General features: G+C 46.0%; 1 protein-coding gene across 1 annotated transcript in view; it reads right to left on the reverse strand.

Moving 5' to 3' along the window:
• Window positions 1-204: 204 nt before the first annotated feature.
• The window catches only part of PNMA5 (PNMA family member 5), a 30,272-nt gene continuing 3,661 nt past the window's right edge, over window positions 205-26,815 (reverse strand). Inside the window, 2 exon segments of the mRNA XM_014797662.2 lie at window positions 205-2,460; window positions 3,089-3,161. Coding sequence (XP_014653148.2) covers window positions 205-2,460; window positions 3,089-3,161 — 2,329 coding nt within the window.

A 26,815-nucleotide genomic window follows, 5' to 3' on the forward strand; every position in this document is an offset into this window, starting at 1 on the left:
ATCTCGCTCACTTGGAAGGGCTGATAGTGGTGGTCAGGGAACCCTGGGGATTGTGGGGACCCATGAGCTTGCTTTGGGCTGAGCGGGCTCCTCCCTTGGCCCTGCTCTCCATGTGGGGTGTGGTGGCTGCCCTGACCTGGCCTCCCCCTGCCTCCAGGTCTCTGCTGCCCAAGAGGAGAGAGGGCCCTGGGCCTTCTGAGCCTATTAGCCCAAGGAGGACTTGGGGGGGCTCATCTCCCCAGCCCCGTCCTTGTTTCCCGGCTCCTCCTGGATAGGCTTGAGCCCCTCCTCAGGGGGCTCCTTGGCCTCCTGGTCTCCTGCCAGGGCAACGTCCTCTGGCTCACAACCAGGACCTCTTGGGCCCACCCCAGAAGCACTGCCCATCTGGGTCGGGGTGGGTCCCTCGGGGGCCTCTGAGGGTCCTGCCTGATCTAGGCCCGCATGGGCAAGAGCATTTTCATCTTCCTGAATGGCAGGGGAGGGCTTGCTGTTCTCCTCACTGGCAAGGGCTGCCCTGGCAGCATCACGGGTGTCAGAAGCAGCCTCTCCAGGGTCGACTGTTCCAGGAACTGCCTCATCGGCCTCTTCATTGGCCGGGACAGCCTCAGCGGTGTCTTCCTTGGAAAGGGCAGCCTTGGCAGTATCTTCATTACCTGGGGAGGCCTTGGCTTCTTCTGCAGTGGCAGGGGTGGCCTCGGTGATGACCTCGTTGGCTGGAGCAGCCTGGGCAGCACCTTCGCGGGCTGGGGCAGACTGGGCAGTATCTTCATTACCCATGGAGGCCTTGGTTTCCTGTACAGCGGCAGGGATACCCTTGTTGATGACCTCGTTCACTGGGTCCACCCAGGCAGCATCTTCACTGTCTGGGGCAGCCTGGGCAGTGTCTTCAGTGGCTGGGGCATCCTGGGTAGCATCTTTGCAGGCTGAGGCACCCTGGGCAGCATCTTCACTGGCTGGGGCAGCCTGGGCAGCATCTTCACTGGCTAGGTCAGCCTGGGCAGCACATTCACTGGGTGGGACAGCCCGGGCAGCACCTTCATGGGCCGGGGCAGCCCGGGCAGCATCTTCACTGGCTGAGGAGACCGCGGCACCATATTCACCGGCTGGGGCAGCCTGGGAGACGACTAGGTCTCCAATGTCCACATGGGCCCCTTCTTCCACTTGGAACTGCTCACTTGTACCTGGGGCGGCCTCCCACGCCTCGGTCTCCCGAATGAGCTGCAGCATCCCCAGGAAGCCAGGTGGTCTCCTCTCCAGACGCATCCTCCTCAGCTTGTTCTGGAGCGTCTCGTTGGGGCGGGCCCGCATCAGCACCTGCCTGGTGCGCAGCTGGTCTGCAGTGGTGGCCTGGATGGCCCCCTTCACCATGGCCGCCTGCAGCAGGCCCTCCAGGCGCATCACGTAGGCAAAGAGAGTCTCCTGGGGCCTCTGGGCACAAGTCAGGAACTTCAGCCGTGCGGTCATCTGGGCATCCTTGTTACCAAACGCTTGCACCAGCGCGGCCAGGCAGTCCCGTGCAGGGATGTCGGGATTTTCATCCAGGAGGCTGCACATGAGATCCAGCGCCGGGCCACCCAAGCTCTCCACCAGCCTCCTCCTCCTCTCCCGTTCCGATATGTGGCGCCACAGCTACGGCATGTCATTGGCATGGTCCAGCCAGCTCTCAAAAGACTCTTCTCCACAGCGTGGCTCTTCAGACCCAGAAAAGGGTCTCAGTTCCTAGTAGCCCATGCTGTCGAGCAGAGGCTGCAAGGAATCCCGCCATTGCTAGGTCCAGGCTTCTTCCTCACCTGAAGCTCCTGCCCCATCCTCAGCTCCTTCCTCACCTGTAGCTCCTGCCTCACCTGCAGCTCCTGCCTCGTGTGGGGCTCCTGCCACACCCATAGGTCCAGACACACCTTCAGCCACCTCCTCACCTGGAGCTTCTGCCACATCTTCAGCTTCTGCCTCACTTGGGGATTTTGCTGTACCTGCAGATCACACCTCACCTACACATCCCACCTCACCTCTAGCTGCTGCGTCGCCTGCCCTGCCAGGCACTGCTTGCCTCTGGGGCTGTGCAGGGAAATTGGGTCTATCTTGTGACTCAGAATCAGAGGCCTGGGCCAGGAAGATCACAGTCCAGGCACCTCTCTTGCTTGGTATTTGTTGGGGGACCAAACTTCGATTTAAATACTCAGCAAACTGGATCAGGGCCACGCTGGTCTCCAGCTCCTTTCTGAAGACCTTGCCCAGCACTCGGTACCTGCCCAGGGGCCACAGGGCAGCCCGCACGGCCTCCTGGAACTCCTGGTCCTCGCAGTCGTCCGGGATGGCCAGGATGAGCAGGGAGTGCTGTGCATTCAAGCCTTTCCAGCTTCACCAGTCCTGCAGCATCACCAGCGCCATCGCTGGGACCTGGGTGGAGGGAGCGCGATTGGACAGGGGTGCACAGACAGTCGCCATCTCTTCCTTGGTGGCCTGTGAGTGCAAAGCGGAGGGGGACGTTGGTTCCAGACAGCCCACCCCACCGCCCCCCTTGGCCGCTGCTTGGAGCTCTGCTCCCGCCACTTCGCCTCCCCCCACTCCCCACTGCTGCAGCAAGAGCTCCTCACTGCACCCCTCTCCTCTGCAGGGAGGCAACTCCTTTTCGCCTTTGTGGACGCCCCTGTTCTGGCCATAGCAGCCGGAGCCTCTCCCGCCGTCATCCGCATCCCGGCAGCCCAGAGCCCTCCTCTCCCCAGACTCCTGCAGCTGGGAGCTCTCCCATCCTCTCTTTCCTAGCGCCAGACCTAGAGCGCCGCAGCTCCCTACTCTGACCCCGGCAACCTGGACATCCCCTCTTGCGCCCCACTGAGTCGGGAGCCCCTGCCCCTTCCTCTAGCACCTGCGGGTCTGCAGCTGGAGCCAGCCTCCTCGCTCGCAGCCAGGACCCCTCCCCTCCCCAGACCCCTGCAGCAGGGAGCCCCACCTCCCCTCCCTGACAGCACCCGACTGGGACCCCCCTCCCGCCCCCACTGTCTGCCAGGGTAGTGATCGGGCCACTACCCAGGGCACCTGCTGTGATCCTGGGGTCCTGACCGAGCGAAGCCTCTGGTCACCTGCTCACTTTCTCCGACTCTGTGGGCGCTGCCACGTGGGGAAACGCCACCTGCGGGCTGTGGAGCCCACTCTGGATGCCGCTTCAAGGCCCTGGAGCCCGAGATTCAGAAGAACGCACCTCAGCTGCTCAGCCCAGGGCTGCACCGCACAGGGATCTCCCACACCCTCTGTCCTAAGGCCACGTGGGGTTCCCAGAAGCCCAAGGTAGATGAGGGAGAAAGGTTGGGGCGTCTCAGTGCAGGGCAAATGGCTGGACCAGGAGAGCTTGTGAGGAGGTGTCAATGTTGCCATAGCAACGGGACCTGCCTGGTAAGGGCTTGATGTGGCAAGGCTTGGAGCCTCCAGAAGCAATAGGCACGTCTCTTGGCCCTCCAGCAACAAAATGGCCTAGTGGGGGTGTGGGAAGGTAAGGAGGCTAAGCTAGCAGAGAGAAAACTTATGGTTGATGGTGGGGCTGGAAGATAGGAGTCAGTGGACAGTAGAGTGCTAGTGTTCCTAGTGTCACTCTGTGTTCACAGCTCACCTCATCATGCCAGGAGTCTCAACAACAGACACAGGCTGGCTATTCCCAACTCAGGAGCCTCATCATAGCGCCTTATGCTGCAAAGCCAGCCCTCTCCACTTAGGAAATCATCGCATTGCAAAGAGTGTGGGCTTTGGAATCAGGCAAAGCTAGATTCACCTAGCAGCTGGGTGGCACTGCACAAATCGCTGAACATCTCTGTCCCTTATCTGTAAATGAGCAATAAGAACACTCTTCTTGCAGGGTAGTCATGGACATTTACCTTCCACTGGGCACACAGTAAGCCTTCAGTAATGGCCACAAGGGCACAGGAATAGAAAGATGTGGCAAGGCCAGCAGTGGTGTTGGTATTGGAGGCTCATTGTTGCAGCCAGCTCAGTGGTACCAAGCATGAACCTTTAGGAAAATTGGGACATGAAAGGAAACATTGGAACTGTTTTGCTGCGGAACACAAGGATTGACTGAGGTGACAGAATGTAACTCTCTACTTCTACAGGCTTTGGTCAAGAGAGGCTTCTGAGGAACTCAGTCAATCTCTACCATGTCTAGGACTGGATGCCCATCTGGCCAGCAGCTTTGGAGCTTTCCCAAGAGTAGATCCTTAGCGTATCCTTGAGCACTGCTACACATGCACCACTTACAGTGGTAGTGGTGAGGAGCTGCCCTCACCTAGCTTCCCTAAGCACAGACATGAACAGTGGCGGCAGGAGAAGCAGAGAAAGAATACATCTGATGTTCCGTGTAAAATGTAGGTGAAGGATTTGCTCATGAACTCTTGTAGTAGATTGATTTTTAAAATGTCCCAAATTCTCCACCACTCCCTGTATCAACACCCTTTGCAATGACTTCAGAATTACCCCCATCACTGGGTAGAGTTTATTTCCCCACCTCTGGAATTTAGGCTGGTCTGGTGACTTGCTTTGGAAAACAGAATAAGAGAGAAGTGACAGGGTGCCAATTGCTATTGATCATGGGTCACATTTTCCTATTACTTCACATATTTTGGATTTTTTTTAATTGTATGCCAGGCATAATGTTAAAAAGAACCATAGGGATTGAAGTACATATTTTCCCCAAAAGAGGGGACACCCTTTCCTCTGTCAGGCACTATAATTTCCCTGAGGGATATAACTTCAGTCCAGATTTGAGCTGGGTCATGGCTTGCGTGCAGTTTTAGTTAGTATCAGTTTAGTTAGTATCTGGTTCCAAATGCCTCCAAGGTGAGATCTGTCCTATGTGTATTACAAGCTGCTTCCTCGACTTGCTAGAGTCAAACAAGACTCTAGCATCTAAACGCCAGAAGACTACAGTGCTCTTGCTCTCTCACTTTCTTTCTCCTCTCTCTCTAGGGCAGAGAGTTTAATCTGCCTTATTACTTCTCTCACTATGTACTCAGAAAAAAAACCTATTGGGAGAATCCATATTGGGAGAACTAGCTATGCATTTGGTGCTTCTACAGGTTTCACTCCGTCTATCCAGGCCACGCAGTCATTACCAGATCCTTATCCCACCAATTTTTTAAACCCATGGCTAGCCCAATCTTCTCACTTCTAAGCCTGTTCTTGCCAGGAAGGACAATGACCACTGGCATGTGCTTGTTTCTCTCTGGAATTTAGTTACTTTAGATGTCATTGCATCCAAAACTCTCAAATGTCCTTTAAAAATATGTGGCTGTTTTTGACCATCTGATTTTTTGTAGTTGCTAGAGTGGGATCAGTGGTCTGTCATGACCTACATCCTAACCAGAAGCCAGAACAAACCTACTCCAGGCCCATGAAGAAGATACTTCTTGCTCTTGATACATTTTAAATATCTCTTTTAACACTAGAACTGCTTAAAGTAGTAGGGGTATCCAGTGCACGTGACTTTTTAACACAAGAGCAAAGGTGACCTTAATGGATTTATAATTTCCCTGAGGTCCATTTCTGTAGAACTAAGGATATTGGTAATAGGGGCTTGCTTTTGCTCCCTGGCTATGCTAGTAACAACTAGACATAATTATGCACAAGATTTGTCAATGGAAAAAATTGTGTAGACCTGGTCCTCTGGATATTTTTCTGACATTCATATTAGCTTATCACCTATTCGAGTGGTAAAAGTCTTCTTTTTCCCACTCCACCCTTCATATTTTAAATAATCTTCTCAAGTTTTTATGTAGAGTGCTGGAACAATGGGACATTGTGAAGCCAGATTTGGGAATCTTGTGTGTTCAATAACAAATGACTACTTTGTCCTAAAGCAAAAAAGAATTTTGTATCCATATTTATTATCCTAATTGTTCACAATATATATCAGTCTTTCCTGGAGATACCACATGATGATAGATCTGCAACACTGGAGATATTTATGTTCACAAAAACATTTTGTGTCCTATCCTAGGATCATTTGGAGGAATTTTCTAGGGTGCCATCACAGCTTACATGGGATGCTTTGAGATGGCATATGGGAAAAAGTAACAGAAGCAACTAATAGAAATAGGGGACACAGTGGATAATGATATGATAACAGAAGTAAGTAGATGGTAGGAACTCAATATAGTGATATGGATGTTCACAGATTACACGTGGCAAATAAAAAATATACGCTTCTGAGAGCTAGGGCTTCACTGCACCAGCCCCCAAGAGGAAATGCCCTGTGGCTCTCTCTCCAGGGTGTGTGAGAGGGCAGCTCATTGGGCTGCTGGTCTTGCCCCTGCTGAGACCCTTGGCAAAAATGAAGCTCCTCCTGGGCTGATCAACGTAGAGCTGTTCCTCCAGGCTTCAGGCTGCCCAAAGAATATCAGCCATTGTACCCCATTGGCTGCTGCCATCAACACATACAGTGCCCTGCCTGGAGGACAGAGGAATTGGACACTTTCCTCCTCGTTCTTGATTGTGACCTTTGATGCACAAAAGTTTTAAATTTTTTTTTTTTTTTTTTTGTGAGGAGATCAGCCCTGTGCTAACATCCGCCAATCCTCCTCTTTTTTTGCCGAGGAAGACGGCCCTGGGCTAACATCCGCCAATCCTCCTCTTTTTTTGCCGAGGAAGACGGCCCTGGGCTAACATCCGTGCCCATCCTCCTCCACTTTATGTGGGACGCCGCCACAGCATGGCTTGCCAAAGCAGTGCGTCAGTGCGCGCCCGGGATCCGAACCAGCGAACCCCGGGCCGCCACAGAGGAGCATGCGCACCCAACCGCTTGCGCCACCGGGCCGGCCCCCAAAAGTTTTAAATGTTAAGTCCAATTAATCTATATTTTTTCCTTGGTTGCTTGTGCTTTTGCTGTAATATCTAAGAAACCATTGCCTAATTCAAGGTCACAAAGATTTATTCCTATTTTTTTCTTCTGTTTTATAGTTTTAGCTCTTACATTTAGATATTTGATATATTTTGAGTTATTTTTTGTATAGGGTGTGAAATAGGAGTCCAAATTCATTATTTTACATGTGGATATCCAGCTGTCTCAGTACTATTTGTTGAAATGACTATTCTTTCCTCATAGAAGGTCTTGGTGCCATTGTCAAAAATCAAGTGACCATAGATGGGTTTATTTATGGGCGCTAAATTCTATTCCATTGATCTGTATGCCTACCCTCATGCCAGTACCACACAGTCTTGATTATTACAGATTTGTATTAAGTTTAGAAATCAGAAAGTGTTGAGTCCTCTAACTTTGTTCTTTTATTTTTCAAGATTGTTTGAGCTATAAGAGGCCACTTGCAATTCCATATAAATTTTAGAATTCGCTTCTCCATTTCTGAAAAAAAAAAGACCATAGGGATTTTTATAGGGAATGCATTGAATCTGTTGATCAATTTGATCATATAAGATTATGTCATCTGCAAGTAGAGATAGTTTTATTTCTTCCTTTCCAATATGAATGCCTTTTATTTCATTCTTGTGGCTAATTTCCCTGGCTAGAACCTCCAGAGCAATGTTGACTAGAGTGGTGAGAGCAAACATCCTTGTCTTATTCGTAATATTATGGAAAAAGCTTTCAGTTTTTCACCATTAAGTATGAAGTAAGCTGTAGGTTTTCCCTAGATGCGCCATATCAGGTTGAGGAAGTTGCCTTCCACTTCTAGTTTTATTACAGTTTTTATCATGATGTAATATTGGATTTTGTCGAATGATTTTTCTGCATCTATTAAGATGATCATGAGGGTTTTTTTTTGCCTTTTTTTCTATTTATATGGTGTATTACATTGATTGATTTTTGTATGTTGAACCAACCTTGCATTCCTGGGATAAATCACGGTTGGTCATGTATTATCCTTTTCATATTCTGCTGATTCAGTTTGTTAGTATTTTATTGAGGATACTTTCATCTATATTTATGAGAGGCATTGGCCTGTAGTTTTTTTTTAAATTCAGATGTCTTTGTCCAGTTTTGGTATCAGGGTAGTAGTGGTCTCATAAAATGAGTTAGGAAGTATTTTCTCCTCTTCTATTTTTTGGAAGAGTTTGAGAAGGTTGTCATTTTAATTCTTCTTAAAGTGTTGTTAGAATTCGCCAGCGAGGCCATCTGGTTCGGGGCTTTATTTTTGTGGGAAGTTTTTTGATTAGTCTTTTTACTTGTTATAATTCTATTCATATTTTTTATTTCTTCTTGAAACAGTTTCAGTAGTTTGTGTCTTTCTAGGAGTTTGTCAATTTCATCTAGTTTGTCTAATTTGTTGAAATACAATTGTTCACATATTCCCTGTACTCCTTTTTATTTCTGCAAGGTCAGTAGTAATGTCCCCTCTTCCATTCCTGATATTAGTAATTTGAGACTTCTTTATTTTTTCTTGGTCAGTCTCACTAAAGGGTGTCAATATTGTTGATTTTTTCAAAGAAACAACTTGTGGTTTTTTTGATTTTCTTCATTGGTTTTCTCCTCTCTATTTTATTTATTTCCCCTCTAATTTTTATTATTTCCTTCTGTCTGGTATATTTGGGTTTAGTTTTCTCTTCTTTTTATAGTTTCTTGGGTGGAAGATCAGGTTATTATTTGAAATCTTTCTTCTTTTTTAATGCATGTGTTTAGAGCTATAATTTCCCTCTGATCACTGCTTTGCTGCATCACATAAGTTTTGATATGTTGTGTTTCCATTTTCATTCAACTCACAGAATTTTGTAATTTCTCCATGATTTCTTCTTTGACCCATTTGTTATGTAGGACTGTGTTTTTAAAAAAAAAAAAAATATTGAGAACTCCATTTTCTAGAGATATGGCTACTCATAGGGGCTGTATTTTATTTTATTTTATTTTTTCTGAGGAAGAGTAGCCCTGAGCTAACATCTGTCACCAATCCTCCTCTTTTTTCTGAGGAAGACTGGCCCTGTGCTAACACCCGTGCCTATCTCCCTCCACTTTATATGGGACGCAGCCACAGCATGGCTTGACAAGCGGTGCATCGGTGCACACCTGGGATCTGAACCGGCGAACCCTGGGCCACCACAGCGTAATGTGTGCGCTTAACCGCTGCACCACCAGGCCGGCCCTAGGAGTGTGTTGTTTAATTTGCACATATTCGTGAATTTTCCACTTTTCCTTCTGTTATTGATTTCTAATTTCATTCCATTGTGGTCAAAGAGCATACTTTGTATGATTACAATACTTTTAAATGTATTGAGATATGTTTTATGACCAAACATATGGCCTATCCTAGAGAATTTTCCATGTGCATTTGAGAAGAATGTGTATTCTGCTCTTGTTGGGTGGAGTGTTTTATAGATGTCTATTAGATCTAGTTGATTTATAATGTTGTTCAAGTCTTCTACTTCCTTGCTGATCTTGTGTCTATTTTTTCTATCCATTATTGAAAGTGAAGTATTGAAGTCTCCATCTATATTTTTGGGAATTATTCCTTTCTTGCTTCAGTTCTGTCAATTTTTGCTTCATGTGTTTTGAGGCTCTGTTGTTAGGTGCATATATGTTTATAATTATGATATCTTCTTGATGGATTTACCCTCTTATCATTATAAAATGTCCTTTTTGTCTCTAGTAACAATTATTGTCTTAAAGGCTATTTTGTCTAATATTACTATAGCCATTACAGCTCCCATTTTGGTTAGTTTGCATGGCATATGTTTTTCCATCATTTTACTTTCAACCTATTTTTGTCTTTGTTTCTAAAGTGATTCTCTTATATACTGCATATAGTTGGATCATGTGTTTTTTAATCCATTCTGCCAATCTCTGCATTTTAATTGGAGACTTTAATCCATTTGTGTTTAATGTAATTGCTGATAAGGTAAGATTTACCTCTGTCATTTTGCTGTTTGTTTTCTAAATGTCTTATGTCTTTTTTTTTTTCTGAGGAAGACTGGCCCTGAGCTAACATCTTCCCCTTTTGGTGAGGAAGATCAGTCCTGAGCTAATATCTGTGCCCATCTTCCTCTATTTTGTATGTGGGATGCTGCCACAGCATGGCTTGATGAGCAGTGTGTCAGTCCACGCCTGGGATTTGAACCCGCGAACCCTGGGCCACCTAAGTGGAGCATGTGAACTTTACCTCTAGGCCACTGGGCTGGCCCCTCTTTTTTCTTTTTTAATTCCATTATTACTACCTTCTTTTATGTTAAGTAGATATTTTCTAATGTATTATTTTAATTCCTCTGTTGCTTCTATAGGGTGAGTGTTTTTTTTTTTTTTTTAATTTTATTTATTTATTTTTTTCCCCCAAAGCCCCAGCAGATAGTTGTAGGTCATAGCTGCATATCCTTCTAGTTGCTGTATGTGGGACGCAGCCTCAGCATGGCCGGAGAAGCGGTGCGTTGGTGCGCCCCCCGGGGATCCGAACCCGGGCCGCCAGCAGCAGAGCGCGTGCACTTAACCGCTAAGCCATGGGGCCGGCCCTCTGTTGCTTCTTTTACCATATATTTTTGAGTTATTTTCTTTTTGGTTGCCCTGGGAATTGCCATTAACATCTTAATTTATAACAATCTAGTTTGGATTAAAACCAACTTAATTTCAATAGTATACAAAAACTTTGTTCCTATCAAGCTCCTTTACCTCCTCCTTTATGTTGTTATTGTCACAAATTGCATCTTATATATGTGTGCCCATCAACATAGATTTATAATTATTGCTTTATGCAGTTGTCTTTTAAATCAGATGTCATTTTTAAAAGGGCATTACAACCATAAAATACACTTATATTCTCTTATACTTACCTATACAGTTACCTTTACTGGTGCTCTTTATTTCTTTGTGTGGATTTGAGTTACTCTCTATTTCCTTTCATCTCAACCTGAAAGAATAAAAAGAATGCCTTTACTGCTTCTTGTCAGGCAGGTTTACTAGTGATGTACTCTCTTAGTTCTTGTTTATCTAAAAATGGCTTAATTTCTCCTTCATTTTCAAAGCAATGCTTTGCTAGTTATAGAACTCTTGGTTGGCAGTGTTTTTCTTTCAGCGCTTTGAATATGTTATCTCGCTGCCTTCTTCCCTTCATTGATTCTGATAAGAAAATATCTGTTAATCTTATTGAGGATCCCTTGAATATGATGAGTCCCTGCTCTCTTGCTGCATTCAAAATTCTCTCTTTGTCTTTGGAATTTGACAGTTTGATTATATATCTCAGTGTGGACTTAGTTTATTCTACTTGGAATTCATTGAGTTTCTTCCACGTGTAGATTATTATTTTTCATCATATTTGGGAAGTTTTCAGCCATTATTCCTTTGAATATTCTTTATGCCTCTTTCTTTCATCTTCTTTGGGGACTCCCACTATGCATATGTTAGTATGCTTGATGGCATTTGCTATGGACTGAATGTTTGTGTCCTCTCAAAATTCATATATGTTGGTACTGGGAGGTAGGCCCTTTGGGAGGTAATTAGATTATGAAGGTGCAGCCTCATGAATGGAATTGGTGCCCTTATAAGAATAGACATGAGAGAGACGATCTCTCTCTTTCTTTCTCTCTGTCTCTGTCTCTCTCTTTGCCATGTGAGGTCACAGCCAGAAGATGGCCATTTGCAAACCAGGAAGAGAGTCCTCACCAGAACCTGACCATGCTGGCACCCTGACCTCAGACTCCCCAGCCTCTGTAACTGTGAGAAATACCTGTGGTTTAGCCACTAAATCTATGGTATTCTGTTCTAGCAGCCTGGACTGACTGAGACAGCATCCTACAGGTGTCTAAGGCTCTGTTCATTTTTCTGCATTCTTTTTTCTTTTTGTTCATCAAACTGGATAATCTCATTTGACCTATATTCACATTTGCTGATCTTTCTTGTGCCTACTCAAATCTGCTTTTGAGTCCCTCTAGTGAAATTTTCCCTTCAGTTATTGTACTTTCCAACTGCAGAATTTCTATATGGTTCTTTTTTATAACTTTTATCTATTTATTATATTCTCTATTTGATGAAACATTGTTCTTGTACTTTCCTTTGTTCTCTAGACATGGTTTCCTTTTGCTCTTTGAATATATTTAAAAATAGCTGAGTAAGTCTTTGTCTAATAAGTCCAACATCCGGGGTTCCTCAGGGACAGTTTCTATTGATTCCTTTTTCTTCCTGTTTATGAACCATATTTTCTGTCTTCTTTTCAGGGCTCATAATTTTTATTGAAAACTGGAACTTTTGAATATTGTAATGTGGCAACTATGGAAATCAGATTCTCTTCTCTCACCAGGGTTTGTTGTTGCTGCTACTCATTGTAGTAGTAGTAGTTTGTTTAGTGACTTCTGAAGTAATTGTGTAATGTCTGTGTTCTTTGTCTTGTGTGCCATTGAAGTATCTGCTTAGTTAGCCTAGTGGTCAGCTAATGATTGGACAGAGATTTCCTTCAGTGCCTGGAACCAGTAAATCTCTCAGTCTTTGATCAGGGGTTCTGTATGCATGTTGGGACATGCCTTCAACACTCAGCCAGGCAGTTTACAACTCCACCTTAGCTTTCACTTCCTACTTGTGCAGAGCCTTAAGATCAGCCAGAGGTGAGAGCTTAACGCCTTCTAAGGTCTTTCTTGAGCCTGCACTCAGCCCTATCAATGCTTGCGGACTCCTAGGTTCCCATGAATATGTCAGAGCTTTCCAAAGCCCCTACGGAAATCTGTGGTATAATAAGAAATATATATTTAGTCTTTGACCCCAGTTCCTAGAACAGCACTCCTAAAACCCCTGTAATTTCTGGAGTGATAGGAGTGTCTTCTGTTCTAATAAGGTGACTCTTGGTGAGCTTCTAGATAGGTCCAAGATGGGGCTGGTCGCCAGAAAGACCAAGCCTTGATTAGAAGCCTGGAACTTTAATGTTTTATTTTTTTATTTTTATTTTTTTATTGTGGTAACATTGGTTTATAACATATAAATTTCAGGTGTACATCATTATATTTAAATTTCTGTATAGATTACATCATGTTCACCACTAAAAGATTAATTACAGAAGCCTGGAACTTTTAGCCCCATCTCCCAACCTCCAGGGAGGGGAGAGGGGCTGGATATTGAGTTAATAATTGATCATGCCTATGAATGAAACCTCCATAAAAACCCCTAAATGATGGAATTCAGAGAGATTCTGGGTTGGTGAACACATCCATATCCTAGGAGGGAGGCACTCCACTGAACAGAGGCTCCTGCACTCAGGATCCTTCTGGATCTTGCTCTATGTATCTCATAATCTGGCTGTTCATTTCTATTTTATAATAAACTGATAAATATAAATTAATTGTTTCCCTGAGTGTTGTGAGCCATTCAAACAATTTGTCAAACCTGAAGAGGAGGGGTGAAAAATCCTGACTTTTTAGCCAAGTCAAACAGAAATGTGGGTAACCTGAGGTCCCAATCCTTGTGACTGGTATCTGATATGCAAGCAGTCTTGTGGGACTGAACCCTTAAACCTGTGAAGTCTGGTGCTAACTGTGGGTAGTTAGTGTCATAATTTATTTGAACTGTAGGACACTTATTTGGTGTCTAAATTGGTTGGTTTCAGGAGGGAAAAAACTCTTGATATCTCATTCCTCAGCTTTTCCTTTTGAGCTTTTTGGTTGACCTATTGTTTGTCCTAGTTGTTATCCACTGACTCAGGAAGCTATGTTAAAACACTTGCAAGTAAATGTTTTCAACAGACATCCCAATGGAAAGATTTTAGCACTGATGACCTCCAAGTCAGATCAAAAAAGACAAGCCTTTTAAGTGGGATCTTTCGGGGAACCACCAGACCGGTCAAATAATGACAGTTCTTTGGGGCTGAGATTTTAAAGAACTCTAACTCCATTCTTTCCCCTCTGATACCAGCAATATGAGTTGTTATTTTTCAAGGCATCCACTGATGGGGGAGTATAGGGGATGGGGATAAGGCAAATTAAAACACCGCAAAGCTCACTCTTGCTATTGAGATTCAGCCATTATTTTGAATAAATATACTCTTGGTTGGTACAAGCCTTTGGTTAATTTTCAGAGTTCTGAAAAAGTTAATTCTGACAATTTTTTCCAGTTTTCTCATTGCCTTTATGGATGGGCAAATTTTGTATGTCCTTACTTCACCACTTTAGCTAACATCTTCATGCCATTTTTCTCTCTTTCTGCTGACACCCAAGAGCATGGAAACTGGATGCTTTCCTGCAGTGGCTTTCCAGAGTCCATTCTTCAGCTCTCTGAATACTGAGAGTGATGACTGCTTGGTTTGGCTTTTCTTGTTTCTGGTTCGCAGCTAATTGTCTCCATTCACGAGCCTCGCACAATAATCAGGATCTCAAAAAAGGTTTTTCTCTTACAGGGAGGAGTAAACAAGGCTAGAATGAACTGAGTGAGGGAGAATTTGGATGAAAGAGTGGCATGATAGAATAGTAGATCAAAGAATATTTTACCCTGAGGGCAGCCTATTCTAAGGAAGGGTTGTATATTGGCTCAGGCTGAGACTGTAAAAAAAGTTCAGGAGCCTGGGGGGAGGAGAGACACTTAACCAAACTTTGTCTAACAAGCATTTTGTTCTGATCGATCAGTGGGGACAAAACAGTTTAGTGAATAATTTATGAGGCAAAGAATGGGAATTTGGAGAGTCTGTGTCTGGTCATGTCATAGATAAACAAGAGGGGCATCCCTGAGTCTTATCTAAGTCCTATGGGGAAAGGGGGTTCTTTGCAGCAAACCATTTCTCAGAGCACAAAGGGGGGGGGCATATTTCTTAACTTTTGCTGTTTTCCAGAATAACAGTGCTCAGGTAAAATTCAAGAGTTTCTGTCTCCCCTTTTGTTCAAGAAATAGTGTCCTGATGGCTCTTATTGTTGTTGCTCTTGCAAAATCATCTGAACCATCTGCTGAGAGGTGGTGGCAAAGGTCAGTGGTTTTAGGCTCCCACAGATCAGGCACCTTAAAAAAGGGATGACTAAAATGAAAGAGAGAAATATTAATGTAAAGTTTGTGTTAAAGTCTAAGGGGACAGTGGATGAAAATCTTTCAATTATGCAGCACTACTTGTCAAATTTTTTGATGCTTCTTTGTGACATTGTCTGCAGTCTTGGTTATCTCTCATAAGAGACCTGCATGATGCAAGCATTTTGCTAGATTTCCCTAGTGGCCCAGAGAGTGGCTTGGCCAGAGAGAAATCTAGCCCATGTAGGGTCCATTCTGGTGAGAAGTCCGAGATTTATATCAAATCTTCAGGTTTACCTCGCAATGCTTCGGTTTCTGGAAGGAAAGTCCAGCTTCAAGGCAACCTAGAGTCCAGATAAGGATCTGGGCAGTCAGGTTTTAGGTCTCAGTGATGCCAGGTGAAAAAAAGAAGGAAAAACATTGGAAACATTATTTTGAAAGGTCGTAGCCAGATATTGAAGGAAATTGGAAAAACTGAAGGTTTGGTAAGGGTTGACAATTTGTACAAGGTGACAGAATCCAGACCAGTTTATAGGTGGGTAACAAAACCATCAGTTACTTGCAGTTTACAAAGAGGTGCAAAGTAGCTGAAGGATAATGAACAGGAACAGAATTGGACAAACCACAATAGTGTGCTATAGCTTTCTATTGAAACATAAAATTTCTCTCTACAGTCACCCTCCTTTCAATCAAAGGTTATTCTTGATCACAAAATAAGTCTGATTTCATTATATTTGGCCTAAGTATTTATATAGGTGAAGCAAGAACAGTAATTTACCATCTAGGCCTTTTTAAAAAACAGTTTATTGAGATATAAATTCACATGCCATACAATTCACCCATTTAAAGTATACAATTCAATGGGTTTTGGTATATTACATTATTAATTTTTAAAATTATGGTAAAATACATATAACATAAAATTTGCAATTTTGACCATTTTAAGTATATGATCCAGTGGCGTTAATTACATTCACAGTGTAGTATCAGATAGGATTTTTAAAGTTTTCTTTGCTGGAATATTTATAAGGATTCTCAGATTGGACGTTTAAAAGCCTCTCAAGGCTAGGAAGCTAAGCCAAGAACTCACCACCAGATTTCACTTGCGGTACTTATATATGGGTGAGTCCTCTCTTCTTGAGGTCCTCAAAATATCCTAAGTTTCCTAGCCTTGCCAGGAAGTGACCTTTCTTACCCACTTGTAAGGCTGGGAACCGTGTAAGCTAGTTATCAAGCTGGTTTTCCCAAGAGGGTTTTGTAAGTAAGCATTGGCTCCATAAAGTCAACTTTAGCTGCTTATTAATAAAAGTGTCTGGTCACATATGGCTCTATGGACATCATTATCAAATATGGCATTCCAGTGAAAACCTTGGTTATATCAAATAAAAACAAATCTGGACTTAGGGAGAGACTTTGACTTGAAAGGGAGAATGCTCTCATCTCAGAAATCTGCAAGCATCTCAAAATCAAGCAGAAAAAGGCTTTTCTTTTATAGTGTAAGGAGGAGCAAGAAGAGATGAGCAGACTCTTTTAAGGAAAGATTCTGGAAAAGCAAGGAGAAATGACCACCGGGGTCTGGCAGGAAAAGTGTCTATCTTTGGTCAGCCGATTCTCAAAATAAGCTGATGAGGCAAATGTTCTGCATCTTTATGTTGTTCAGGCTGGGGAACAAGCAGAGTTCAGGGGTCAGTAGGAAGGAGAGAAACTTGCCTATGGTTTGGTCAAGGCGAAGCAGAAAGCAAGGAATGGGTAATTGTGAACACTTGATCAGTCCCTGTTGTCGTTTAAGACAGACAAAATGCGTCCTTAAACAATATTAGGGATGAGGTAAGAGTCACTGTGAGGTTAAGGTTGGTTCAAATATTTTTCATGGGTGGACTGGCCTTCATGTTCTTGTTGTTCATGAAAGACTAGTTGTATCATCTGTTGAGAGTGCTGTTGGACTGACAGCTGTTGGGGGTCTTCAGCATTGAATGACAGATATACCTAGGAAAATAATAAAAAGAGTAGTTATTAAAAGTTTAATAAGGGAGCAAAACCAAGACTTGAGTTCTAGAGGGGATCAGTCAAGAAGATTCCTAGACGTTGGGCCTGAAGCATCTTGATGGTGGAGTGGAAATTTCTCAGATTGTCAGAATATTTTTGGTGATAGCGTGGGCATCAGAGAGGTTTTTGGGGAACAAGTGCACAGCAATCACTTCAGACTACTGCACAAGTGCTCCCTCAAGAAACCAGAATCATCACGGGCCGGTCTGGTGGCATAGTGGTTAAATTCGTGAGCTCTACTTCGGCGGCATGGGATTTGCAGGTTTGGATCCTGGGCGCGGACCTACACACCACTCATCAAGCCAGGCTGTGGCGGCGTCCCACATACAAAATAGAGGAAGATGGGCAAGGATGTTAGCTCAGGGCCAATCTTCCTCAGCGAAAAGAGGAATATTGGCAACAGGTGTTAGCTCAAGGCCAATCTTCCTCACACACACACACAAAACAAGAAACCAGAATCATGTCCAATGCCAGACAATTTTAGAGGACCGTTTGTTGGAGTTTCTGGAATTCTCTGGTGATGATGTTGGCGGTTTCAGTAAGATTGTCAACAGTCACAGTCATTTCCTGGAGCAGAGCCTGTAAAATGGGAGAGTTCTGGCAAACTTCCTGAGTGGCCCACACAGCAGCAGCTCCAAGCACGAAGGTTACCCATAACTAGATTTACTGCAGCAGTCAAGTCTTTTAGATTTCCTCCCAATCTCTTACCTTTTTATTCTAAACCTTCTTGACAACCTGGAGAGAAAGGAAGGTCACAGCCTCCTTCTGGGGCTGGAATTCTGTGCCTAGACTTGTAACTATAACACATTTTTGTAGACCTTTGGAATCATCTAGTGCCTGGAAAGACGTAATAGAGTGGTTAAGGTGAGAAAAGAAGGTAGTCTAGGGACTAATAAGGTTAGCTTCATAACAGGTTCCAGTCCAAGGAATATGTAGTCTTGCCACCCATGGTAATAGGGTACTTATTTGCATTGGCGGCAAGGTAGACATTATTGCAAATACTTAAGCCCATGAAAAGAACCTCGGTTATGTTACAGTGGAAGCATAGATTGCCCTTTTTGAAATATTTATATTAATAACATTTTACCCGTACAAATCTGATCTAGAGAAGGCTAAGCATTTTTAAAAATTTGACAGTACTTCCATTCAATTTATAATATTAAATAAATCTAATTATTTTGGCACTTCTCTTTTTAAGATGAAAGAAAAAAATCCGTTGTAATTTTCCAGGGACGCTCTGGGAGATCCAAACACTTTGAGATCAAGAAGGCACCAATTAGAATTTGATTTTAGGAAGGCAAAATGCCAAAAGTTGTCAGGAAGTTTGAACACTTGGTTAAATAGGATCATGTGTCAGTGAGAAACACTACTTGGCTATCCATTTAACCAAAGTGACAATAAAATATTTTAAAAGTAAACATGAGATAACATGGTTTTAAAAAACACATGAACTCTTTTGGGAGTAAGAACACTTGGTTCTCTCAAGTAAATAAGAATATGATAAAGTCAACATAAAGCACAGGTAATTATTCTGATAAAGCACAGAATCTGTGCCTTCTAAGGTAGATTACTCAGAAGGTAAGAAACAATCTTAAAATCTACTATTAAGAGCAGACCATTAATCGAAGAAAATTTTGTCATTTTAACAGAGAGAAAACCAAATTCCAGTTTTGTATCTGTATACTATTTGATGCTAAAGCTGTTTCTTAAAAAAAAATCTTATAAACAAACTCATCAAATTTTGGCCATGAGTAATAAAATTCCTTTTCCATGAATCTTCTATAACTTCTTGTATCCATTCAGATTTTGTACTATATTTTCCGCATTCTCATTTTTGAACAACCAGTCATTTTACTTTAGGACAAAATTACTCTCTTTTTCATTAACACAACCATATTTTGGATACCTTACAAACAATGTTATTTCACTTTGCCATTATTGCTTCTAGCAGTTTCATTTACACATATCAATTATAATTTTTAACCACTAGTAACTTTCACTTTACAGAGAAAGCTAGGAAGTAGATAATTGTGAACAATCTGTCATGTACCAGCATTTTGTGGCAGACTAGCAAAGATTATGAATATACATTTCATAATATTTATAGATATATACTCCCTTACAATACAATTTCTCAGTGTACCAAAAAAGAACACATTTATTAACAGACCCGAATATATTTTTCCTCTCTGTATCATATAAAAATAATAAAAAAGTATAGAAATTTAAGCTTATGCCTAGTAATTAATATTTCAACATTTTATCTTACTTAGAGATGATCTAGATATTTAGTGAATATCTGTTACTTAATTTTCGTAAGTCTCAGGCTGTAAGTTACCTCAAAAAATTGGAAACTATTTTTAACCATACATGTTATAACATACAATTATCGTTGAAATAAAAGTTGTCAGAATAATGACTCAATTCGAATAAATTCAGATTTTTTGTTAATCTGAAATATCTAGTAGATATAATATTAATTTATTTGACTAGTAAACCTGTAAAAGTTTAGGAAGAACATATCCAGGTAAAATAAAAATGAATGCTTCTATATGCTTAATACTGATAACTGAGGGACAGCTGGTTTTATTAAACCAACAATATTAAACTCTTCTTCTTTGCCAGAGCATTACCTTAATTATGGAATTTGAATTATTAAAACATTTTGGTTAGGTTCTACATTCCTAGGAGTTTTAAAAATATTTCCTTTATACAAGCACTTATTTACCCCTAAGCCAATTAAAATAGAGCTCCCTAGGAATTTTATAAGTTAATTTGGTAATACCATCTAGAGGTAGGAAAATATCACATATCCATCCATACATACATAAACATACAAACAGATGTAAATAGAGATCTTGTAGGCTTAATTCTAAGATTTTCAGCCATGAGTCAAGTAACAGAAATGCAGAACTCACTGTTTCATATAAAAAAATGATGGCTCTTTTCTATGCCCCACCTTTACATTTTTACCAGGATTATGTTTCTGGCAGATGGGGAAAATTGTGGCTAGCTGCTCAATATGAAGACTAAAGCATGCCACCGATATTTGTAGAGGAGACATTTTCAGATTTTTTAGCCCTGCTGTGTAATCTCATGGAGGCCGTGGACTAAATTTTGGGTGAGGGACAGAAGAAACATCAAGTGGTCATTAGGGTGTCTCCAAAGCTGAGTAAATAAAATATCTGGAGTGTTTCCAATTATTTTTTCAGCCTCAGGTAGTTGCTTTGGGGTTCCTGAGCCCCTGGAGAGCCCCTGATGGGGGCAGGGGCCTAAAGGTCTAGTGACTCTAGGCAGTTGAGGGGCTGGAGTTGGAAGGGAAAGGTCTGGCAGAGGTGGATAAAAGGATGAGGAAAGTAGGGTTTTGGAAGGATCCAGGGGAGCTGAAGGGAAGGTGGAAGGAGGACCAGGGATGAAAGGAAGGGAGAAATCTTAGATGAGCCAGTTTGGGGAGATCCCAAGTTTCCCAAAGAGTTCCATTGAAGTTCTAAATTGCCTTTGGTAATTTTTTTTCAATTTTGGAGATATTTAACTGAATTAGTTTTGCAATATTGAAGCATGTTGTGAGCAGGAAAGAGGAAGGATGTCTGATAGAGTAAATGACCCATGAGATTAACAGATAGTTAAACCACAGAGAAAAAAACTTTTAAAGGACCAGGAAATAGTCCTGATCGTTTAAGTTCCCACACTCTTCTGGTCTGAGAGCCAAGGGAACACCCCACACAATCCCCAGGCACAGAAGCCTAAGGACCCCCACCCACGATCCCTGGAGTCAGAAAGCCAAGGGAACTCTCCCATGGGATCTCTGAGTTTATAGAGCTGAGGGAAACCCCCAACCCCGAGAGAGAGCTGAGGAATAACTTCTATGAAGTCTCTGGATTCAAAGCACCAAGGGAACCTCCGCCTCCCCTTGAGCCCCCTCCCCAAACTCGGGGTTCAGTGAGCCAAAGGAAACCCCCTTCAACCTCCTGGGAGGGAGATCCAGGGAATCCTCCCCCAACCCATGCAATATCTAGAGTCTGAAAGAGTAAAAGTAACTCCTTACTACAACATCAGAAAGGACAACAGTCGAGTCACTGGATTAGATGAGGATGTGTTGTTTCCAGACCAAATGTGGGCCCCTTTTTGGCGAGTTAAATCAAACTGCACCAGAAGTAGTTGTCTCACAAAACAGAAATTTTATTTGCAGCATGTAGCAAAGAAAATGGAGACTATGGGGAATATTTTCACAAAGCTGTAGCTTCCCAAGCACAGGGAGGTGGGCATCTTTATTTGGAGTAGGGAGTGAATATTCAAAGGGAAGTTTCATCATCGCATGTAGAGGTGGGCATAAGCTTGCACATGTGTGGTTTGAAATTGTGCTTCTACATATACCGCATGACCTAAAAATGGCTGCTTTGCCCCTCCTAGAGTAGGGGAATTTACAATGTTAATGAGGGCAGGTTATTTTAGTACAACTCTCTGCCTGTCTGTGCAGGTGCCAGTCTTGTGGTTGTGGTCTGGCCCGGTATGGTCCAGTTCAGAGTGGCTGGGTCCAGGGTGGTTGTTGCTTAGAGCTTCTTCCTGGAACATTGCTGAAAACCGCATAAACTCAAGGCCCTAAGGTGTTAGATAAAGGAGCACCTGCACCTTGCAAGAAGACAAGAGAATTAGGTCAAACACAAAGATTAGAGCTTAGACAGGACAAGAGAAGCAGGTTAGGGTCCATGTCTGGTGAGAGTGTGACTCACCACAGTGGATCCCGATTTCCCAGCCAGCAAAGGACACAAAGGGTCCGAGGAAGCCCACATGAACACCTGGTGAAGACAGCCCTCCATCTGAGTCACTGTGCTATTCACTGTCAAATAAAAACAAATCCTGGGGCAGGCCAGGTGGTGCAAGTGGTTAAGTGTGCGCGCTCCGCTGTGGTGGCCCAGGGTTTGCCAGTTTGGATCCCGGGCACGCACCAACGCACTGCTTGGCAAGCCATGTTGTGGCAGCGTCCCATATAAAGTGGAGGAAGATGGGCATGGATGTTAGCCCAGGGCCAGTCTTCCTCAGCAAAAAGAGGAGGATTGGCATGGATGTTAGCTCAGGGCTGGTCTTCCCCACAAATACACACACACACAAACAAAAACCCTGACTTCGTAAAGGGAGACTTTACTTGAAAGGATTATTGCAAAAGAGAGAACACACCAGACAGAGGATCTGTGAGCGTCTCCAGGGCTAGACAATAAGAGGCTTCCTTTTAAAGGAAGAAGTGAGGATGATGGGAGAGTAGATCAGAGAAGGTTTGACCTGAGGCCAGCCTGTTCTTAGAAGAGCTGTTCATGTTGTCTGCTGGCTCAGGCTGAGGGTGGGCCAAAGTTCAGGGATCCACAGGAAGGAGAGGAGCTAAACCCAACTTTGGTTAACAAGCATCTGGTTCTGATTGATTAGTGGAAATGAGCACTTCAGCTTATCATTTAGGAGGCAAAGAAGGGGACTTTGAAGGGTCCTTGTTTGGCCTTGTCATAGGTGATCAAGAGGGGCATTTCTGAGTCTTATCTATGTCATATGGGGAAGGGAGGTTGTATTAGTTTGCTAGGGCTGCCATAACAAGGTACCACAGACTGGGTGGCTTAAACAACGAAAATGTATTGTCTCACAATGTTGGAGGCCAGAAGACTGACATCAAGATAGGCTTGGTTCCTTCTAAGGACAATGAGATAAGAATCTGTTCCAGGCCTCTCTTCTTGGCTTGTACATAGTATCTTCTCTCTGTATCTCTTCACATTGTCTTTCCTCTATGCGTGTCTATCTCTGTGCCCAAATTTCCCCTTTTTATAAGAACAACAGTCACATTGGGTTAGAGCCTACTAATGACCTCACTTTAACTTGATCATCTCTGTAAAGACCCTGTCTCCAAATATGATCATATTCTGAGGCACTGGGGGTTAGGAATTCAACATGTGAATTTTGATAGGGGTACAATTCAGCCCATAACAGTGGTTCTTTGCAGTGTCATTTTCTGGAACACAAAAGGATGGGGGATTTCTTAACCATTGCTATTTTCCAAGATCATAGGACTCAAGTGCAGTTCAACATTGTCGGCAGGCAACTGGGGCTAGGAACAGGGCAGCCAGAGGTGCTGGCGGCCACAGTGCTCCCAGGAAGGTCTCCCGCGTGGAGGGTCAGCGGGCTCGGGAGGCAGGCCCTGCTCCAGGCTCCATGAGGACGGGTGGGGTCTAGAAGAGGATGGTGGCCTTGCGAGGGGCTGCACCCCAAATGACGGGGGCTTCGGGCAGGGAAAAGCTCAGAGGGCAGAGCAGGCTTCCTGGCATGGGGCCAGCCGGGCTGGGGAGAAATTCAGAGTGCACAGCTCTGGGGGCCCCAGCAACAAGAGACCTTGGCCTGTCCCCCAGTCCTGGGGAAGCGGCTGACAGTCACCTGGGCTTTGAACCCTGCCCTACCGGCCCTAGGTGAAGGAGCCAGGGGCCTGGGCGGTGGGGAGGTCCCCGCCGAACAGGCAAAGGAGAAAGGGAGATGAGGCTGCGGGAGGAAAAGCGCACACTTGTCTCTTTTCAAATTCTCTCGCTACGTCGGGGGAAAAGGACAAAAGTCTGGGAAAAGGTGGCCTCCAGGAGCCCCTCTCTTTTGTGCCAGCCCCAGAGGGAGGAAGGCTGATTCCCAGGGCCCGTCTTGGGCCAGCCTGCCCGGTGGGCCCTCCCCCGGCTCCCCTCCACGGGCGGGGCGGAAAAGTGGCTGCCCCACAGAGTCCCGGGGGGATTCCAAACCCACTGCCACCCAACTCACGTACATACACACCCTCTCACATACGTACAGCGACACACACTCCCACTCACTCATGCACTCACATGCTCTCACTCACACACTCTTGCACACTCCCACTCATTCACACACATTCACTTGTACTCACACACACCTTCAACGACACAAACGTACACTCACGCTCCCCCATATGTGCACTCACACCTGCCTGGGGACCCGCACGCACAGGTACACTGAATGAGGGAGAGACAAGGGATCAGTCCCTCTCCCATCCCCTCTCCTCTTGTCCTGCCCCCTAAATCGTGAGGGGCTGGTGGAAAGTGGTCAGTTGCCATGGCCCTGCCGAGACACACGGGACAGACAGACGAACCTGGGACGTCTGAAGGAGGCAGGGAGAGCAGGGCCCATCTGGGGGCCTCACCCCAATCCTGCAGTACCCCCTGATGGGACATGTGCAATGTCCCCACAACACGGGGCCAAGCCCATTGGGCCAAAGAGGCTGCAGGCATGGCCCCCATGATCTCCTTCCCGACACTCCCTTGCGACCCTCTCTCCATTGCCCTCTGTGCCCAGCATCTCCAGGGGCCCCTCCATCCCTGCAGCCCCGCTGTCTGCAGCTCATGCCACACAGCCCAGGGCTCCCCAGATGCTCGGTTCCTGCAGGCTGGTTAGACAGCTTTAGGCCCAGGCCTCAGCTCCCTGCAAGGTCCTCGCCCTGGCTCATTGGCTGCTTTGGGGACTGTGTCCTTCTTCTGTACCGTGTGGGTGGTCAGAGGCTCCGACCCTTAAGAATGGCTGGAGGACGTCAGTGGGCACTGACTGAGCGAGCCCTCAAGGGCCCCTCACCATTTCCGGGTCAACGGTACCATCCCGTCCCCTCTCCGCACATTCGTTCTGTCTCCCAAAGACTCTGAATCGGTTAGACGGCTGATGGCTGGCTGCCCTCAAATTGTGGTGGGCTCACCAGTCTCCTGAGGTGAGAGGGCAGAGCCCAGGAGGGTTGAGGGAGGTGGTTCCTGGCTCCTCACACCTGATGACAGACCCCTCTGAGCACTGCTCCTCCAGCCACGGCACGCAGAGAGGGGGTCTCCACGATCAGCAGTGTCCTCCGTCCTGGGTGGGTGCCCTCCTCCGGTGGCACCCAGGGCTCCGTGGGCTGCAGGGACCCAGAGCCGCCCTCCAGGCAGGAAGGGGGCACTCCCCAGGTCCTGTCTGCAGCCTCCCACTCACGGCCACTGCCTCCTGCCTGCTCCCAGGACACAGCACTGGTGCCCCGAGGAGCTGGATGGAGGGCAGTGGGACAGGGAGGCGGTGCCCGAGACCTTTGGGGGGTCGCCCTGCCCAGGACTCAGAGTGGAGGGCAGCTTTCCCTGCCTTCCCTCCCCCGCACCCAGGGCACGAGGGTTGTGGAAACCCTGCCTGGCCCACCCTGCGTCCCTCGGCCATCACATACCCCCAGGTCCACAAACGTCCCTCAGTGGCTAGACAGAGGCTGGTCACTTGTCGGCTGGCAGGGGTAGGCTGATCACGAATGGGTGGGCAAACACCCCCGACCCGGAATCCTGCACCCAGTTCCTGGCAGGGGCGTCTGACCTCACGCCCAGGCCCTTCTGTGGCCAGCTGGTCTCTGAGATTGCACATGTGACCTCTTTGACCCATCTGGGCGCCCTGAGCCCCTACGGCATTGCCAGGGATCCTGGAGTCTTAGACCCTGCCTGTTGTCCCTCCCCCTCCCTTCAACGTCTGAGCTACTTATTCCTGGGGGCACACCGAGTTTCCTAGGGACCCAACCAGCCACTGCCCGTGACCACAAGTTCCTGTCACCCGGCTCCGACCAGCCCAGGGGACCACACAGCACCTCTGGGACCCTGCCTTGATCATACCCCAAGGCCGACTCGGGTACCAGGCCAGTGTTGACCCCCCACCCACACCCTCAGCAGACCCTTCCCTCAAATGTCCACAGCAAAGGTGACACTCAGCAGAAACAGTCAATGAAATTTATTAAAGAGAACCATTTACTGAAACCATTGAAGAGAAGGGAATGACAACACAGAGAGGAAATTGTAACAGCCACTACAGCCCACAGGTCTCGCCCCCTCCCCATCCCGGGGTCCCTAACAGGTGCATCAGCTGCCCCCCACACTGCAGCCCTCCCGCCATAGTCTCCCTTCCTGGGGGCTCCAGGATCAGCCTCTTGCCAGGACGATGGATGCTGGCAATGTCCTCTCACTCAAGGGCACACCCTCCGCCTCTGGCTGACATGCTGGGGCAGGGCCCTGCCCTATGGCCCACACAGGACAGTCACAGGACGCTGGAAAACATGGCAGGGGACACTCCACCAAGCCCAGGAAACTGAGCCACAAGAACAACAGGTTGGCACATCAGAGCACAGTCCCAGTGGAGCCTCCCACAGCCTCCCTCCGTGCCCCTGCTCCAGTTCTTCCTTCCCGAGGTCACAGGGTGAGCGCTGGCAGAGCCCTCCTCTGTCCGTCCTTCCCGGCATCTCCTGGGCCTGGGCTCAGGGGTCTCTGGGGTGGGGTGGTGGGGGAACTGCTCAGATAAGCACACACACGTCTCCACAAGAACAAGCAGCGGTTGGCCTGAGTCTACACCGAGAAAGCAGAGTTGAGCTCACGGCACTGGACGAGGGCGACCAGGGCCGTGGCTGGCACTGAAGCTCACAGCACGTGCTGGGGCTGAGAGAGGGCTGTCCCGGTAGGCCAGGACACCCAGCCCAGGTTCACACACGCCTCACAGCGCTGCACAGAAATGATAGCGTGTGTTGGGAGGGGGGTCTGGGAGGGGATTACTTATCACCTGGCTCACCAGAGGGCCTACAGAGACAAAACTGGGCTTCCCAGAACTTTTTGGTGAATAGGGGTCCCACTCTCAGGAAGCCCGGGTGGCTGGCACTCTTGAGATGACCCCTAATGTTTCTCGGGCCAGTGCAGGTGGCAGACGTCTTCAGGTGCCCCTCACCTCGGCCGGGGTCCACCGCTCTGGTGAGCTCTCAGACCGGCTGCCTGAGTTGGCAGGGGCTGGGGCTGGCCTTAGCATCAGCAGCTGCTGAGTTGTGGTTTGCCAGGCCAGTCTCAGGTTCCGTTGCCTGCTCTCTCCAGGTCTCCAGTGGCCTTG

Source organism: Ceratotherium simum, chromosome X (assembly GCF_057802395.1).
Source record: "Ceratotherium simum simum isolate JZ-2026a chromosome X, ASM5780239v1, whole genome shotgun sequence".
Classification (NCBI taxonomy): Eukaryota; Metazoa; Chordata; class Mammalia; order Perissodactyla; family Rhinocerotidae; genus Ceratotherium; species Ceratotherium simum.